The sequence below is a fragment of the Notamacropus eugenii genome, chromosome 6 (assembly GCF_028372415.1).
Source record: "Notamacropus eugenii isolate mMacEug1 chromosome 6, mMacEug1.pri_v2, whole genome shotgun sequence".
NCBI lineage: Eukaryota > Metazoa > Chordata > Mammalia > Diprotodontia > Macropodidae > Notamacropus > Notamacropus eugenii.
In genome coordinates this window covers 173,029,837-173,046,021 of record NC_092877.1, presented here as the reverse complement: position 1 = coordinate 173,046,021, position 16,185 = coordinate 173,029,837, and the positions used below count along the sequence as shown (strand labels likewise).

At 36.7% G+C, this 16,185-nt stretch overlaps 1 protein-coding gene across 1 annotated transcript in view; it reads right to left on the bottom strand.

The window, feature by feature from the left end:
* Positions 1 to 607: 607 nt before the first annotated feature.
* Positions 608 to 16,185, bottom strand: part of IL1RL2 (interleukin 1 receptor like 2) — a 28,693-nt gene continuing 13,115 nt past the window's right edge. Inside the window, exons 7-11 of the mRNA XM_072621577.1 lie at positions 13,402 to 13,525; positions 12,289 to 12,428; positions 8,758 to 8,901; positions 2,669 to 2,830; positions 608 to 1,021 (exon numbers count right to left, since the gene is read on the bottom strand). Coding sequence (XP_072477678.1) covers positions 648 to 1,021; positions 2,669 to 2,830; positions 8,758 to 8,901; positions 12,289 to 12,428; positions 13,402 to 13,525 — 944 coding nt within the window. The 3' untranslated portion in view covers positions 608 to 647. The remainder of the gene's footprint in view (positions 1,022 to 2,668; positions 2,831 to 8,757; positions 8,902 to 12,288; positions 12,429 to 13,401; positions 13,526 to 16,185) is intronic.

The following is a 16,185-nucleotide window of genomic DNA, read 5'->3' as shown; positions in this document are numbered from 1 at the left end:
GCTTAGGAAGCCATGTCTTCAGGGAGACAATTGTTATATCATCTATCCCACATTCCAGATTTTTTTTTTCTTTCAACATCTTACTAAAACTTATCTGTCCTTCCTATTCCATCAGGAAATTTTAGTTGGAGATATATAATCAGACAAGTAAATTCTGTTAATTTGTGCAATGGAGACCAGGGAACTGTGTTACCTCTCTCAAGGTAACTCATTTGCCTTTTAACTGGAATTATCTTTTTTCTTTAATACTAAATTTAAAAATTTTTTTTTGAGCTCTGAATTCTCCCCTGCCCTCCCACTTCTGCCCCACGCACCAAGAAGGCAAGTAATATGATACCAATTATATGTGTAAAATCATGCAAATCATATATTTCCAAATGCCACCTTGGACACATATTACCTGTGTGACCTCAAGCAAGTCACCCAACATCTAACTGGGACTATCTTGAGACATCATAAAAAATCATGGGAGTGAATGTTTTGGTCCCGCCCTGGTAAACCTTTAAGAGATCTGTGGGGCAGGTAGACTCAGATGAAATGATTTTTAATTGCAAACTTTGATGGGATATAGTCACCACTAAACAAAAAGACATAGAAGCAGGCCATGTACCACTAAGTCTAGAGCCTAATATTTATTTCCTCCTGGTTCACAGAGTACATGCAGGGTTCTGATGTCGGCTGTCTGGTGAATATGGGTATCGTTTAGGTGGCATGTGGTATCTTACATTTTTCCAGAACTTTGTCTTTGCTGACTGTAATCCCTCTGTGTAGCCCCCTTTCCACTGCAACACCCCATGTTTCTGCTTAAGGTATTTAATTGATTCTGGCATATCTGTATAATCCAGAATTTTCTCTAATTCAATGAGAATGACTTTCATTCCGTCTTGGATGAGAGCATTGTAGATAGTGATCTGTTCTTCAGACATGTTCTTTAATAGACCATAACTTGAAGATTCTGAGACCAAAATGATTATCAGTCTTCTGCTTAGCTTAATGTTTTCATCAATAACACTGGCCACAGCTGAAAATAATGGAAGAAGTTAAGTGGACATTTGGAATCCTTCAACTAAAAGATACTGCCTGTCTTTTTCTGTTTCTTTCTCAGCTCTACTGAGCAAATTGAAATAAAGTATAAGAAGGAAATCCAAATTACTAGCACTTGTAATCCATTTGTAATAAAGCATGAAATCCATCTCAGAGCTGAAAGGGTTGTTGTAAGTCAACTAGTCAAACTTGTACCTAAATGTAAATCTCTTCTAAAACACCTTTGTATCTAGTCTCAAAGATCTGCTGTGAGAGGAAATCCAAATAAATACAAGCAGATATTAGGAATTTTACTTTGAAAGGAAATTTATCATGCTACTATCTCTATTTTCTTTTATCTTATGGATCAAAAAATCCACTACACTAACTGACCTTCGAAATATTCTTAATTAATTCAACAAATATTTTTTGAATGCCTACTATTTGTGAGGCTCTGAGGATACAGAGACAATTCAGAAGTCTTTCCCTGAAGGAAATTATGAAGCAGGGGCAAGGCTAGATAGATAACACATTTGAAAAATTAAAAAAAACAAAACAAAACAAAACTTGCTCCTAATGTCTCTCAACTCAGAAACTGCTTGCCCTGCAATTACTCCTTAAGGTGACACTAATAAGATGGGAGGGTCCACATGGTTTACAAATGCATGATAATTAAACAAGTTTGCTAATGAGGCAAGGGATAAACACTTGGTTTAATTCCTATTTCTTTGGGGAAAATGATTTCACAGTTTAAAGCACTTGAAGGAATCTGTTGACCATGATATTCACAATAAAATTCTATAGTAAGAATGTAATACCAAGGAAAACCTAAATGTATTTTAATACAATGCTCCAAGTAGACAATACTCAAAAATGAAAAATGAGTGAGAACGTGTCATGTATGACTATGAAAGTCAAAGTATTTTCAGACATTTGAGTAGAACAGTCTCTATGGGGAAGGGTAGGGTTAAGGGAAAAAAACTATAAGGAAATTAGAGTCTGAGTCATACATGGTAATCTGTTTGTAACACCACTTTAAAACAGGAATCAACTTTGAATATCTAAACTGTTACCTGGACCCAGTCACAGAATTATAGACCACAGGGACGTCAGAGGCCATCTTTTATAATATCACCATTTTATAGATGAGGAAAAAGAGGCCCAGACTTGCTCAAGGTCAGACATCTGGGACAGGATTTCAACAACTCTGAACCTAAATGGCTCCAGATTCTTCACTTTCCACTATACCATGCCAACTTTGGGATGTGTAGCTACATGTGCTGGTAAACACAATAAGACAAATGATCACCATTTTCTTTTCCATAATTTTTCCTTGTAAGAGCTCTGTTATTTTCCAATCCTTAGTCCTATTGGTTAATCCAGTCCCCATCTTGAAAACTAGATTCACATAATTTCCATAAGGGAGCCTTGAAATTGAAATTGCATGTCTTTAGAATGATCTTAACATGAGTTGGAATCAAATCCAGCCTCTTCACATCAACCAAATACTGTGGTCTAAGAGCTTTCTCAAGTTCCAAGGAGAACGGAAGCAGAGTCAATACATTTTGCAAAGATAAGGGAGGGAAAATACTCTTTAGACAAAATAGGCAGGAGGATTTCCTTGATTAAACCATTTCAGACATACCTTGTCCTGGTAAGTCATCCCTTCCAAATATAAATAGTCTATATCCACACTGTCTCTCCAAAACTTCAGGCAGGATCTTTAGTACCAAAATGTTCATGTCTTGGCTCTGACTTTCAGTTTTAGATTTTGGATACAAAACATATGCATCATACAGCTTGCCATCTGAAAACCAAATGGATGCACTCATAGTATCTCTTCTTTTAGTAAAGGAGACAATGAAAATTTTAAATCACTATGATTTTTTAGTTTTAATTTGTCAACTTCAAAGGGAAGTTGGAGCAGGGGAAGGAGAAAGAATGAATCATAAAACTTCAGAGTCAGGAGGGATTTTAGGGATTATTGAAGCCAATATAATTATTTTTAGAGCCCCAGAAGTGAAGCTTCTTGCCCAAAGTTGATCAATTAATTGATGGAAGTCTTAGAACTTGGATTATAAATGTTTTCTCCTATACCCATGATGAGATTCATCAGAAGAAAAATTTTCATCTTCTATATAATACTCAATTGAAACTCATCAGTCCTTTGAAATGCACTAATAAAAATAAAATAGACAGGAAGTGTATTAACTATGCAGTCAAGATGGTACTCTTTTTATTGTCTATGATATTTAATGTTTTGAGGATCCAAATTTCATCCATGGGAACAGTCCATCCAGTGAAATATATTGAACCTTTCTGGACATCAGTTTCTGTGTTTGTAAAATGACAGACTGTGAGGTCCCTCCAGTTCTAGAGCTAAGATTTATGATGGGATTATAATAATGATAGTAACCCTATATATCTTCATAGATCATTTTCATGAGTTGTTGCATCTTTAAAAATGTCAATCATCTGGCAGTCAAACTCTGGGGATAATGAACCCTTGATGTTCTTACAAAGCTAATCTATGAGACGATCATTTTTATTAGATTTTAAGGTCAATCTTATTTTTCAGCAGCCTGCATTCCTATCATGCTATGTTTCAGAAAAAGTAAGAATGGGTATATGGTGTATGTGTTACTAATACCCCAGGTTTAAGCCATGATTTTGAGTGCTTAAACAGACTTAGTGAGATATCTTTTAGCTACAAATTTAGTAATTTAGTTTAAAAAGTCAGAGAGAACTATGAAACACAATAGGATGGCAGAGCTGAATTATAAACTGCCTAACTGAAGTTTGGTTGTTGCTGTCAATTTGGGCCAGATTTGTGATTTTTCAGGTAAATCCAATGAGGTAAATCCTTCTACTGATGCAGACCAGCACCTAGTCTCTAATTTATTGTCCTAAATAGTTGCTGGGGTCACTGAGAGGTTGTGTATTGCCTATCATCATATAAAGAGTAAGTAACAGGAATGGATTTTGAATTCAGGTCCTCCGATTGCCAAGTTGGCTGTCTTTCCACTACTCCATGCTGTCTCAATTTAGAAACATATCAGATATGAGTTCAGAAAGAACAGCTCAGCCCAACATTCACTAAGTTCTCTGATCCATGCTCACTATTCGACAATTCTCACTACCACAATCACCAAATCCCAGTATATTAGAGTTGACAAAAATCTCAACATCTATCTGATTCAACTTATACTTAGAGAGGAATCTCAGAATCAGTCAACAAATCATCACCTAGCTTCTCCTTCAAGATCTCTTTTGAGAGGGAGCTCTGAAGTAGCCCATTCCACCTTAGTCATTTTTTTTCAGTTTGTCTGACATTTTGTGACCTTATTTGGGGTTTTCTTGGCAAAGATACTGGAGTGCTTTGCCGTTTTGTTCTCCAGATCATTTTACAGATGAGGAACTGAATCCAACAGGGTTAAGTGACTCATCCAGGGTCACATAGCTAGTAAGTGTCTGAGGCCCGATTTTAACTCAGGAAGAGGAGTGTTCTTTATTCCAAGACCAGTACTGTGCCACCTAGTTGTCCTAATTCCACATTAAGGCAGCTTTAATTGCTAAGGAACTGAAATTTGCTTCTATCCACTACTCCTTGTTCTACTTTCTAAGACCAAGTAGAGCAAGTCTAAACTTTATTCTGTGAGTCAACCCTTCAAATACTTGGAGATCATTACAACAACCCCCTTCTGGCTTCCCCAGAACGCAGTACTTACTAAATGTTTATTGACTTGATTATATCCTTGGGTGGAAAACAATTGTTCCCTGCAAAATCAAACTCTAGATTCCTACAGAAAAGTTCTACTATGGAAGAGGTTCTTAATTTTTTTGTGTCATGGACATCTTTGGCAGTCTGGTAAAGTCAATAGACCCTGTTTTAAGAATAATGTTGTTTGGTTTTTGTTGTATTTTTTTTGTTGTTGTTCATAATTGAAGGAAATGCTAAATTTTACTTAGAGGTTAGGGAAAATAAAGATGCAATTTTTTTTTTCCTATCTGAGATTATGAGCCCCTGGAATGTAGCTAGCTACAGACCTTTTAGGTGATCCATGTATCCCAGGTTAAGAATTCTGGTACTATATTATGCTGGTCCCTGAATTATTAAAGCAACTTTCTTAATCATGGTATTAGGAAATCATCTCAAAAGTCAACTCCCATTGTCTTTTGGATGTAGCCCAATCTGAAGGTAGAGTAAAATTGTGTATAAGTGTGTCTCTCTGTGTATGTATGTGTGTGTGGGGGGGGGCAGGAAGACTGGCGGGTGCGAGAGAGGAGTGTGTCTGAATGACACTCTAAACCAGGTTCCCCACCCCTGCTTTAAACTAATAGAATCATAGTGACTTGAGAAGAAATTGCCACCTCCACACCCTCTTTGTCCCATCTGCAAAACCTGACTTTCATGGCCAAGTTTCTGACATATGCTCCTTTGCAAAACACAAATGAGTCACCTTTGCATTCACTATCTTTGAGTTCAATGGAGTAGGAGTAAGTGATTATGTTCCATTGAACAAAGTTCACTGAATAACTACATGGGTTCACGACAAAACAACCTATCAGCTCAGCTTTTAAAAATAGGCATGCTAACCAATGGATTGATTTTTTTCCCTTCTTAAACAGTTGACATCAAGTAGACCTAATTAGAACATGTCTGTTGTAGTAACTCATAACTTGAACTGGGCACTGGCTAGTAAGAGTCTCTGCAACTGTCATTTCAACAGACAACAGCAACATCTGGCATTTACGTAGGGCTTTAAGGTTTGCAAAGTGCTTTTCAAAGATCTACAAACCTGCATGTAATCTCTTGTATTTCTCTTTTGTCTTAGCACCTTTACTGTCTAGAACATGATAGGCTTCATAAACGATTATTGGTTGATAAAACAGGACATGGTGACTTTCTGCCCAAATAATCAAATCTCATTAAATTAGACACCACTTCTGGATTTACAATAGTTCAGACATACTAAGCTAATGTTTCCCTTATGATACAATGGAAAAACTTTTCTAATCAGAGGATCAGGATTCAGATTCTGGCTTGGCCTGTGGGACCTGGGAGAACATGAGCTAAGAAACTTTAGGTCTCTGACCTTCAGTTTTCCACAGGGTTAAAATGAGGTTAGATGGAAAGATTTCCAAGGTCTCTTCCAGCTCGAAATCCATTATTGTATCTTTCCACAGCTTCCATGAAAACACAAAGACCTAATCAAATTAAGAGGATTAAATAAATTCCTTTTCCACTCCTCTTCCATTTAATCCTCCAGACTAGTTTTCCCAATGCAAATTTTCTGCAGATAGCCTCTATAGGTGCTTCACAATCTTTGGCTAAGGGGTAGGAGAAGCAAAAGTGTGGTGAGGCAGGAGTGTGGGTGGTGAATCCATTTTAGGGTGACAGTCAGCCAAAGAATACACATACATTTTTAAAGATAGCATTGTTTAGTAGATAAAAACCCAGCCTAGAAGCCAGGAAGGCCTGAGTTCAAGGCCTACTCTGACATACACTGTCACTGTGGTCAAATCACTTAGTTCCTTGCTCTCTAGGAAACAAAGACATTAAAATGAAGAGAACATGGTAATTTCCTTACCTGGGAGTTCCATATGTCAATGATATGGGCTCAGTCTCTATCCCTATTCTATTATGTGTCAGATAAGGTGTGTAGAGCTTGGGATACAAAGAAATGCAAAAACAGTCTCTCCCTTCCAGAAGTTTACCTACTAATGGGGAAGACAAGTAAATTAAATAACTGCTTGTGCAGAACATACAGCAGTGCAGAAAGAAAGTAATCTGAAGGAAAAAGCTAAGAAACTCTTTTCAGGCACTTGAAGGATCATTACAACAACAGATTCTACAAATAAATAAATGATGAATATTCATTATAAATTGTTCTTTTCTATTTCTTAAGCATGTAACAAAATTTTCTAAATATCTAGCTGTTTTCCCCCTTCATATTAAAAAAAATATAATTCTAAATTATTCCTCCATTCCTCTTCAGCATAATCCTCTGGACCAGAGGAGTCAAAATGCTGCCTGTGATTTGTACCACAGAGAGAAGTAGGACTAGCTTAATGTAATTGGGAAATACTTAACAAAATAAATGAAAATGCCATAGAACATGTTAAGGTGTGATTTTCTAAGTCAACATGTAGCCTGCAGGGATCCTTATGGAGGGTTTACTGTTCTTCAGTCATTTTCACTGTCTGACCTTTCGCGACCCCCTTTTTGGGTTTTCTTGGCAAAGATATTGGAGTGGTTTGCCAATTTCCTTCACAAGTTCATTTTACAGATGAGGAAACTGAGGCAAACAGGGTTAAGTGACTTGCCCAGGATCACACAGATAGTAAGTGTCAGAGACCAGATTTGAACTTAAGAAGATAAGTCTTTCTGACTCCAGGACCAGCACTCTATCCACCTGTGTACCAAATGCCTCATATACGGTATAGCAGCTCTCATTTCTATTTCACTTTGTCAGTATTCCTCTAGACTTACTTACTACTTACTTACTTACTACTCCTCTAGACTTACTTACCAACCCAAATTATACTGTGGATAGCTAAACTAATTCCTTTTTTCTTATGGCTCTCTGTATTATCTCCATAGATAATTCTTTCACCTCCTTTCACCTCTTTTACCTCCTCCTTCCTCATGCTCTTAAAGAATAATGAGACTGAAGGTTTAAAGAAATAAAAGCTTTTGGTAGGACCACATTGTTCTGAGTCTTACTAACAAAATGGTTGAGACAAGTCAGTCATTTAGTCAAGGGAAAAGTCTCATCCATGTGTATCTACTTAGGGGGAAGGGAAAGGAATAATATGTGAAGCATCTACTATGTGCCAGGAATTGTGTTAAATGCAACTCTGTGGAGTAGGTGCCGTTATCTCCATTTTGCAGTTGAGTAAATTGAGGCAAATAGAGGTTAAATAACTTGCCTACAATTACACCATGAGCTAGTGTCTGAGTTCAGATCTGAACTCAAGTTCATGGCTATGAAGAGCTGGACTATAAGGAAAATGATGTTTTCAAATTATGGTGCTAGGGAAGACTTTTTAGAGTTCCTTGGATAGTGAGGAGATCAAACCATAGTCATTACTTAAAGAAATTAATTCGGACTACTCATTGGAAGGACAAATGCTAAAGCTTAACTACTTTGGTCACATAATGAGAAGACTGGACTTGTTGGAAGAGACTCTGATGCTGGGAAGGATTGAAGGCCAAAGGAGAAGGAGACAACAGATGGATAGATAATGTCACGGATAGTGTCAACATGACCTTGGATAGACTTTGGGAGATAGTGGAAGATAGAAGAGCCTGGTGTGCTATGGTCCATGAGGTCACCAAGAATCAGATACAACGAAACAAATGAACAACAATTTCCTGACTCCAAGACCAGAACCCTATCCCACTGTGACACCAAACTGCCTTTGCCTTCTTCTAAGATGGAGAATGGTTAAATGGACCTATTGATGGATGATAAATGACTAATTATGCCATATTTGGTGGAGGACCTGGGGTCAAGGTCTGCCTCTGACACAGACTGGCTGTGTAACTGAGTAAGTCACTTAATTTCTCTGTTCTCTGAACAGCTCTTAAGACTATAAGTTGCAGAAGTTCTCAATATGAAGGCAATTTCCTCACTGGGAGCTCCCTACACCAATGAAATCATATATCCAGATTGAAAAAAAAAAGATACTTGATGACAGGATAATTTTTTTTTAATCATTCAAACTTACCTTCTTTACCCAAAGTAGAATGAAAGGTACTCCGATACCAAAGCACAACGTCAACCTTGACAATATGGTAGGTGCACATAACAAATGTAATCACACACAACACAACAATGGGCACTCCTATCAGGTACCCTTGAACATCTGGAGCTACACAACAAGAAAAAGACAAAAATATAAACATAACTGTAGAATGTGTTTAAAAGGGGTCACTAACAAATCACAAATTATGGCTCTTTAAAGTCTGTTGGATGATAAATATGATGTTCCAAGTATTTTTAAAATATGAAACCAAGAAATGGTGTCAGGTTCTTGGAAAACACTTTGGAAAACTGTTCTCTCCCCTGGAAAGAGGCATTTTGGGGGGACTGGAGACAGAAAAGTTGCTCCTGGTCAACCTCTACTACAGTGGGTTTAATTTTTTCCCCAATAGTAGAACCAAGTACCAATAATGGAAATATTTCCCAGAAGCTTAGTCAATGAATTCATAAGGAAGAGCTAATAATGTATATCAAACAATGTTTTACTACCTGCAAAAACTTTAAAAAAAATCAGATTCCTGACTCTAAAGCTGATTCTCTATACCACACTGTGTCTCCTCTATCATAAGCTGTGAAATAGTCTTTAACAATAGTCTAGGAAGAATAATATGTTTGAAAATACCTGCTTGATTTAAAAGTCTACTGTTAACAATAAGGACAAAAATAGAAATTGGTTGTCAAGACTTCTGTTAAACATGGGAAAATTATCTAGCATAATGTATACGCTTAATAAAGACTGCTCAATTGGTTATTTTCTCTGAGATCTGTGGCTCCAGCTACAATCTACAAGCCCTCATATGAACCCTGTAAAGTTTATATTCTCTTCTCATCTGGGGAATGTGAATATGGTAGGATAGAGAGATAAAATTACAAGAGAGAAGTTACTCTGTCTTATCACAAGATTCTAAAGAGACCCCCCAAAAAAAGGAAAGGGAAGAAAAAAAAGGAGAAAAAAAAACACGTAGATCAAGGGAGTGGGGAAGAAAGGAAGATGATAGCAAAAGGAAAAAATGAGTTCATCTGGAACCCAAAGAAACTCAAAACATTCTAATAAGCACCCTTGGAGGATCATCTAGATGACCTTGCAACACAGTTAGGTAAATTGTATGAAGAAATGGAATTAAAAAGTGAGCATCTCCTGTTGGCTCATAGAACTCATAGAGAAGAATGTGAGAGCTTAAAGGAGAGAAGAATCATGGAATGTCCACTGCCAAGCATATCATTATCCCCTGAACCTTCTCTTGGCCTGAGGACTCAGTGTTATACAGACCCAGTAGCTTCTATTCTCTTCTTCCTAAAAAGCAGGAAACTGAAACTGATTCATTCAGCCCCACACTTCCTGTTCTCTCACTCCTTTCATTAATTTTTCACAGGAAAAATTTGGACATCAATCTAGGTTTTCAAACTTCCAATGCAATACTCTTTTCACCACTACAGTTCTTTCTGATCAGCCATCTTGAAAAATGCATTTTGGGATTCAAGAGAAGTAGCAGACACATTTTCTTTCAGTACATATATATGGCATCATCCAGTAGGAATTATGTCTGTTCATTTTAAAGTATGATAGAATTATTATGGCATCATAGAATTTTAAATGACAGGATACTGACAGACTGCTTCCTGGGAGGTGTTTGAATGAAGAGTCATGAAAGAGATCTCAGTGGAATACAAGGCACTGGCAACCTGAATCTTACATTAGCAGGTCATCCACCTCTGCTCCAAAAATTAGTTAAAAGAGGGAGGTGATTCTCAGGAAACTGGAACCCAGAGAACAGACCCTAAAGGGAGTATAGACTTCAAAACTGGTTTTGGTTTCTGATTGAAAGTGACTAATATTTTGCCCAAGGGCTCCAGGGATATATGGCACCAGTCACTGAGGACTACTGGCCACTAGAGAGATTAAGTTAAGAAAACAATTTAGAACAAGAAATGAAGACGTTTAGCATTGTACCAAAGGCAAGAACCAACCTTAACAGTAAGCTAGGGAATACATTTCACACAAACTGAATAGGACAGAAAGAAACAAGCCAGGGCGAGGGTAGAAATTCCCAGGGAATGAAACCATGTCACTGCCCTGCTCTACTGGCTCCCTATTACCTCCGCGATAAAATACAAGTTCATATTTTTTGGTATCTAAAGACTTTCACAACTTGACTCCAACCTATTTGTCCATGTTTATTATACAGTACTTCCCTTTATGCAGTCTGCAATATAGTCAAATTGGACTTCTTGCTGTCCTGACATACATCATTCCATTTCCTCTCCCATTGCCTTTGCATAAACTGTAGCCCATGCCTAGAATGCAATCCTCATCTCTGCCTCTTAGAAACTTTAGTTTCCTTTGAAGCTCAGTTCAAATGCCACCTCCCACAAGAGGCCATTCCAGGTTTTCCAGGTACATCTGAGCTTCCCCAGTTGTTTTGTATATATGAGGTGCTTGCTATATACAGTTGTTGTTGTTCAGTCCTGTCCAACTTTTCATGACCCATTTGGAGTTTTCTTGGCAAAGATACTGGAATGGTTTGCTATTTCCTTCTCCAGCTCATTTTACAGATGAGGAACTGAGGCAAACAGGGTCACACAGCTATTAAGTGTCTGAGGCCACCTAACTGTCCCTTGGTATATACAGGGGGGAGGTAAAAGGAAAGATGAGGAAAAGGGAAGGGAAGATAGAAAGAGGGAGAGGAGAAGGGAGAGTAGGAGAGGAGAGAAGGAGAGACAAATCACTTAATCTTTCATGATCTCACTTTCCTCATCAGTAAAATAAAAGTTAGATCTCCAGGATCCCACCGAACTCTAACAATCTATGATTCTATGAAAGAGGAGAACCAAGAAAGATGCTGCACATGTAGAAAGGAATGGCTTGATGGATAGTCTGGGAGCAGAAACAGACCTGGAAAACTTGTAACCGACTAAGACAATCAATCAGTTACAGGAAATTTTTGAATAGTTATGTTATAGAGAATTTGAGCACAAATTCTAATGACTCATCACTAAGGGAAGAAACTAATTATTGCAAAGCAAAAGTTAAGTGCATCATAGGCTGTAAGTACTAGATGCAATTCATGGTAGTAAGCAAACATTTACACTAACCTGAATTCTTTAAAAAAAAAAATCCACATCAATATTATGGCAGAATCCAGAAACCCTGTCAGAGACTAACTCCAACTTTTGACTGTTAATATTTGTGTCTAATGGTAGCCACCTCTAGAGTGAGGTGGGAGGGAGGGGGAAGGGATGCAAGAAGAAAAAAAGAAAAAAAGAAATTTACACGATAATTATATATTTAAAAGGAATAGAAAGTTGTATAATGGATAAGTTTCATGTACAATCTTTTTTTTTATTCTATTACATCATGGAAATATTAGTTGAAAAGTAAAGACAATTTTTAAAAAATGGAACTTGAAATATTCAATCTCACTTCTCTCACATCAATTTCCTTTTTAAAATTTAATTCTGCACATTCCAAATTTCATACAACATTTTGGCACATTACCTGGATTCTTGAGCACAATAAATGCTGCTGATGATCCAGACATACATATAAAAGGACGGTCATAATCTTCCTGTCTCACCACTGAGAAGCTGATATTTACAGTATAGAAAATGTATTTTTCCCCAAAAGGAACACTTGATCTGTGAAAGGACAGAGAAAATTACATTTTAAACATTAGTGGAATTTAGAAAACATTATCTTTTGTATGTTTGCATTTCAACATGTGAGGCCCACCTTGTTGTATATCCCCAGGGGAAAGAGCTCTGAACTGGAGTCAGAGAACCTACCTTTTACCCTTACTACCTGTGTAACCTTGGCCAAGTCATCTGTCCTCAGGGTTTTAGAGGTGCACTGCAGTTTAAGAGCTCTGATCTTCTGATTCCATGAACTTAGCAGAAGGTTTTAGAAAATTTTTAGAAAATTACTTTGGCTGGAAAATTCAGTACTCTACAGCCAAGGTTGTGCTGAAGCCGTATCATACTGGGTCATTAGAGGCAATTGTTAAATTTTCATTGTGAATATTTTCACTTTAGAAATCAGCAAATGCTACAAATCAAGGCTTTGTTTATTGTTTTGTTGATTGTCTAGATTTAGGAAAGTGAAGGAGAAAATGTTAATACAGATTAAACTTAAAGTGTGCCATCCATATATTTTTTTTTTTCCAGAGAGCAGGTCACTAACAATTCACTAACACACCATTGCTGAAAACCTACCTTTCAGCTAGAACGGTCATCAGATGAGGCACATATCCATTGCCTGCCCTGTAGTGGAAGACACTCTAGCTTCATAGGAACTTTATGAGCTTATGCTCCATTACTGATTCATATCAACACCATCCCTGCAACTCATAGTCTCTGACTTACCTACACAAGAGCATAAAGGGGTTAAGTGACTTGCCCAGGGTCACAAAGACTGTATTTATCACTGGCAAAGCCTGAATCTCTGCAGATCTTGCTGCCTCTCAACAATTAGAAAAGAAATGTTACATCAGTAAATAATGACTTCCTTGTCACTTCAAGTCTTCAAACAGAGGCAAGATGACCATTTTTTGGAGATATTTAGAGGGACTGCTCTAGAAGATCTCTAAGTTTCCTTAAGACAATGAATACTTACTCAATTCCTTCTTTAATTCGGGTAGAATTGAGAAAGTCCACAAAACTGTCATTGACTCTCCAACTTCTATGATTGAAATTGTCTTTTCCATCTTTTATGTTGCAGTCTATGATAAGAGGAGAACCTACAAAGCAAGATTGACCAAGAGTAAATATTCAAAATGCTGCAAAATTAAAAGCAGGTGAGACAGAAGGACCAAGTCCAAGGGATTCATGATTCTGTTTGATTTTTATTTAGTAAATTTATTTTCTTTTTACTTAAAGTATTTTTCAATTTTAAAAATCAGAACATAAATCCCAAATGGATTATATCAGTGGTTCATCCACCTAACCTAAGACTATATATATTGGACAGAGGCACCAAGGAATGCATTTCCCTTTCCATCATAAACTTCAAAAAGTTAAGACTGAACAAGTAAATTGGTACAGTGGGAAAAGTACTATATTTGAATTTACAGGACTTGGGTCTGAATCCAAACTCTTTCATTTACTACCTCTGTAACTTTGAGCAAATCACCTAACTACCCTGGGTCTCAGTTTCCTCATTTGTAAAATACAAGGGTTGAACTAGCTAACCTCTAAGATCCATTCCAGATCGAAATCTATAACCCAATAATACCTCACCTAGGTGGGAACTTATAAGCTATAGTTTTAGGACTATGGATCCCCCAGAGTACATCAAACTTGGGATAATCATCCTCTGGGATCCAGTCAGCAAGTATGTATTAAAAGATGCCCAGGCTGCTACACCTACTTCATCATCTATAAAATTAGACACAGGGGAAGGTGGACTTTTACGTCTATTTCTCACCCCATGAGCATACAAACCCTTCTTAAACTGACCTATATCTGCTTGTGTTTTTTAGCCTACAACTTCCTCATCACTGAGGTGACAAAATTCACCTATTTTCTACTTGTTGTATAACAACAAGTTCTCCTAAAGCTTCTTCCTCCAGTTTTTCAGTGTAGACTCCTTACTCTAGAACTTTATGATTTAGACAGAAGGTCATCTTGATCCAATCTGTATTTGCATGATTTTAAAAGACTCAATTATAATATTTGCTTAGACTTCACCTTTGCATTGCTGAGATATCTAAAAGGTAATTTATTCTCATATCAATGCTAATCCCTTCTTTTAGTTTCTGTTCTCTGGACTTTCAGCAGCTTTGATATGCTTTTCTTAAGATGAAGTATCTAGAAGGGCAAACACCATTCCAAGTTCAGAGAGATCATGATTTTCTAGAAAGGTTGACCTTGAGCTCTAATTTCATTTCTGATGATGCCCAGAATGTTGTTGGATAGTTTGCCTGAAACAGTAGAGTAGATCAAAGGGCCATAAATCAGAATGCATCATTCTGCAAGCAAAACTTCAGGTTATCTATATATTTTTTTGCAAATATTTATAATCACTCACTCCCATTAGTCCCATTAAACAATTAAAAAATAAACAAATTGCACACAATCCAGCAAAACAAATATCCACTTTGACTATGTCTGAAAATGCATGTATCTCTCTGCATTTTAAGTACATAACCTTTAGGCAGAAGATGAATAATGTCTCATGTTCTGTCCTCTAGATTCATGGTTTCTCATTGTACTAATCAAAATTCTAAAGTCTTTCAAAACTTTTTCTCTATGATGTTTTTAATGATTATAGGAATTATTTTCCTAGTTTTGCTCACTTTACTTTCCTCAGTTCATACAGGGATTTCTAATTTCCTCTGAAACTGTCAATTATATAATTCCCTATGGCTGAATAATTCCATTCTGTTTAGCTACTCTCCAATAGGTGAGTGTCCCTTTTTTCCAATTTGGGGCTTACAGAGAAAAACTTGCCATAAATATTTGTGTACATATGAGCCCTTTTCTTTTTGCTTTGATCTCTTTGAGGTATAGGCTTAATAATCAAAAGTTATGTATAGATTAATAATTTTAGAGCCAAGTTCCAAATTATTTTCTGGAATAGCTAGATCAGTTCTACTAACAATCCACACTTGGATTGAATTGGATTTTCCCAAGTGCCTTTCAATATCTGCTATTTTCCTCTTTTGTCATCTTTGTGAACCTAATGTGCATGAAGTGGAATGTCAGAATTACTTTACTTTGTATTTCTCCAATTGCTAATGGTTTGAAGAATTTTTTAAAAAAATTCCCTAAGCATGCTAACTTATGCTTTCCCACAATTAAACTCAACACACTACTTTCTCTCTGCTCAATTGATGACCATTAAGTTGGGATCCACTTGCAACAAAATCAGTATCAGCTGCAGTCTTGTAGAATTTTTTAAAGATTCCTTTCAAATTATTTATGGTATTTTTAAAAGGAAAATCCCAGCACTGTTTGAAATACAGTTAACATTTCTTATTGACACATATTCATATACTTTATACTAGTTAGCTCACAGAATTGTTGGGGGAAGCATGCTTTTCAAATCTTAAAGTACTGTGGATATTAAGGATTATTATGATGGGTACACTACTTATTCACTTTATTCCTCCAGGATTTATTCTGCCCCTACAGGTCTTGGCTCATTGATATATCAGTGTCACTAAATCTCTGTCTGAGAATTTAGATTTTAAGAAAGCAAGCAGCTCTCTAGAGTACTTTTCAGTCTTAAAACCTATGAACTTATGAACCTTTATGTGAGTGTTTAATAAATAATCTTTTGTAATGATCATTCCTTTCACTGCAATGCTTTTGGTTGTGAGAATTATCAGGTTATAATATCAGGTAGAAACTCAAACTATCATAGCTAGTATTTTTTTCCCCAAGCAGGATAAATATT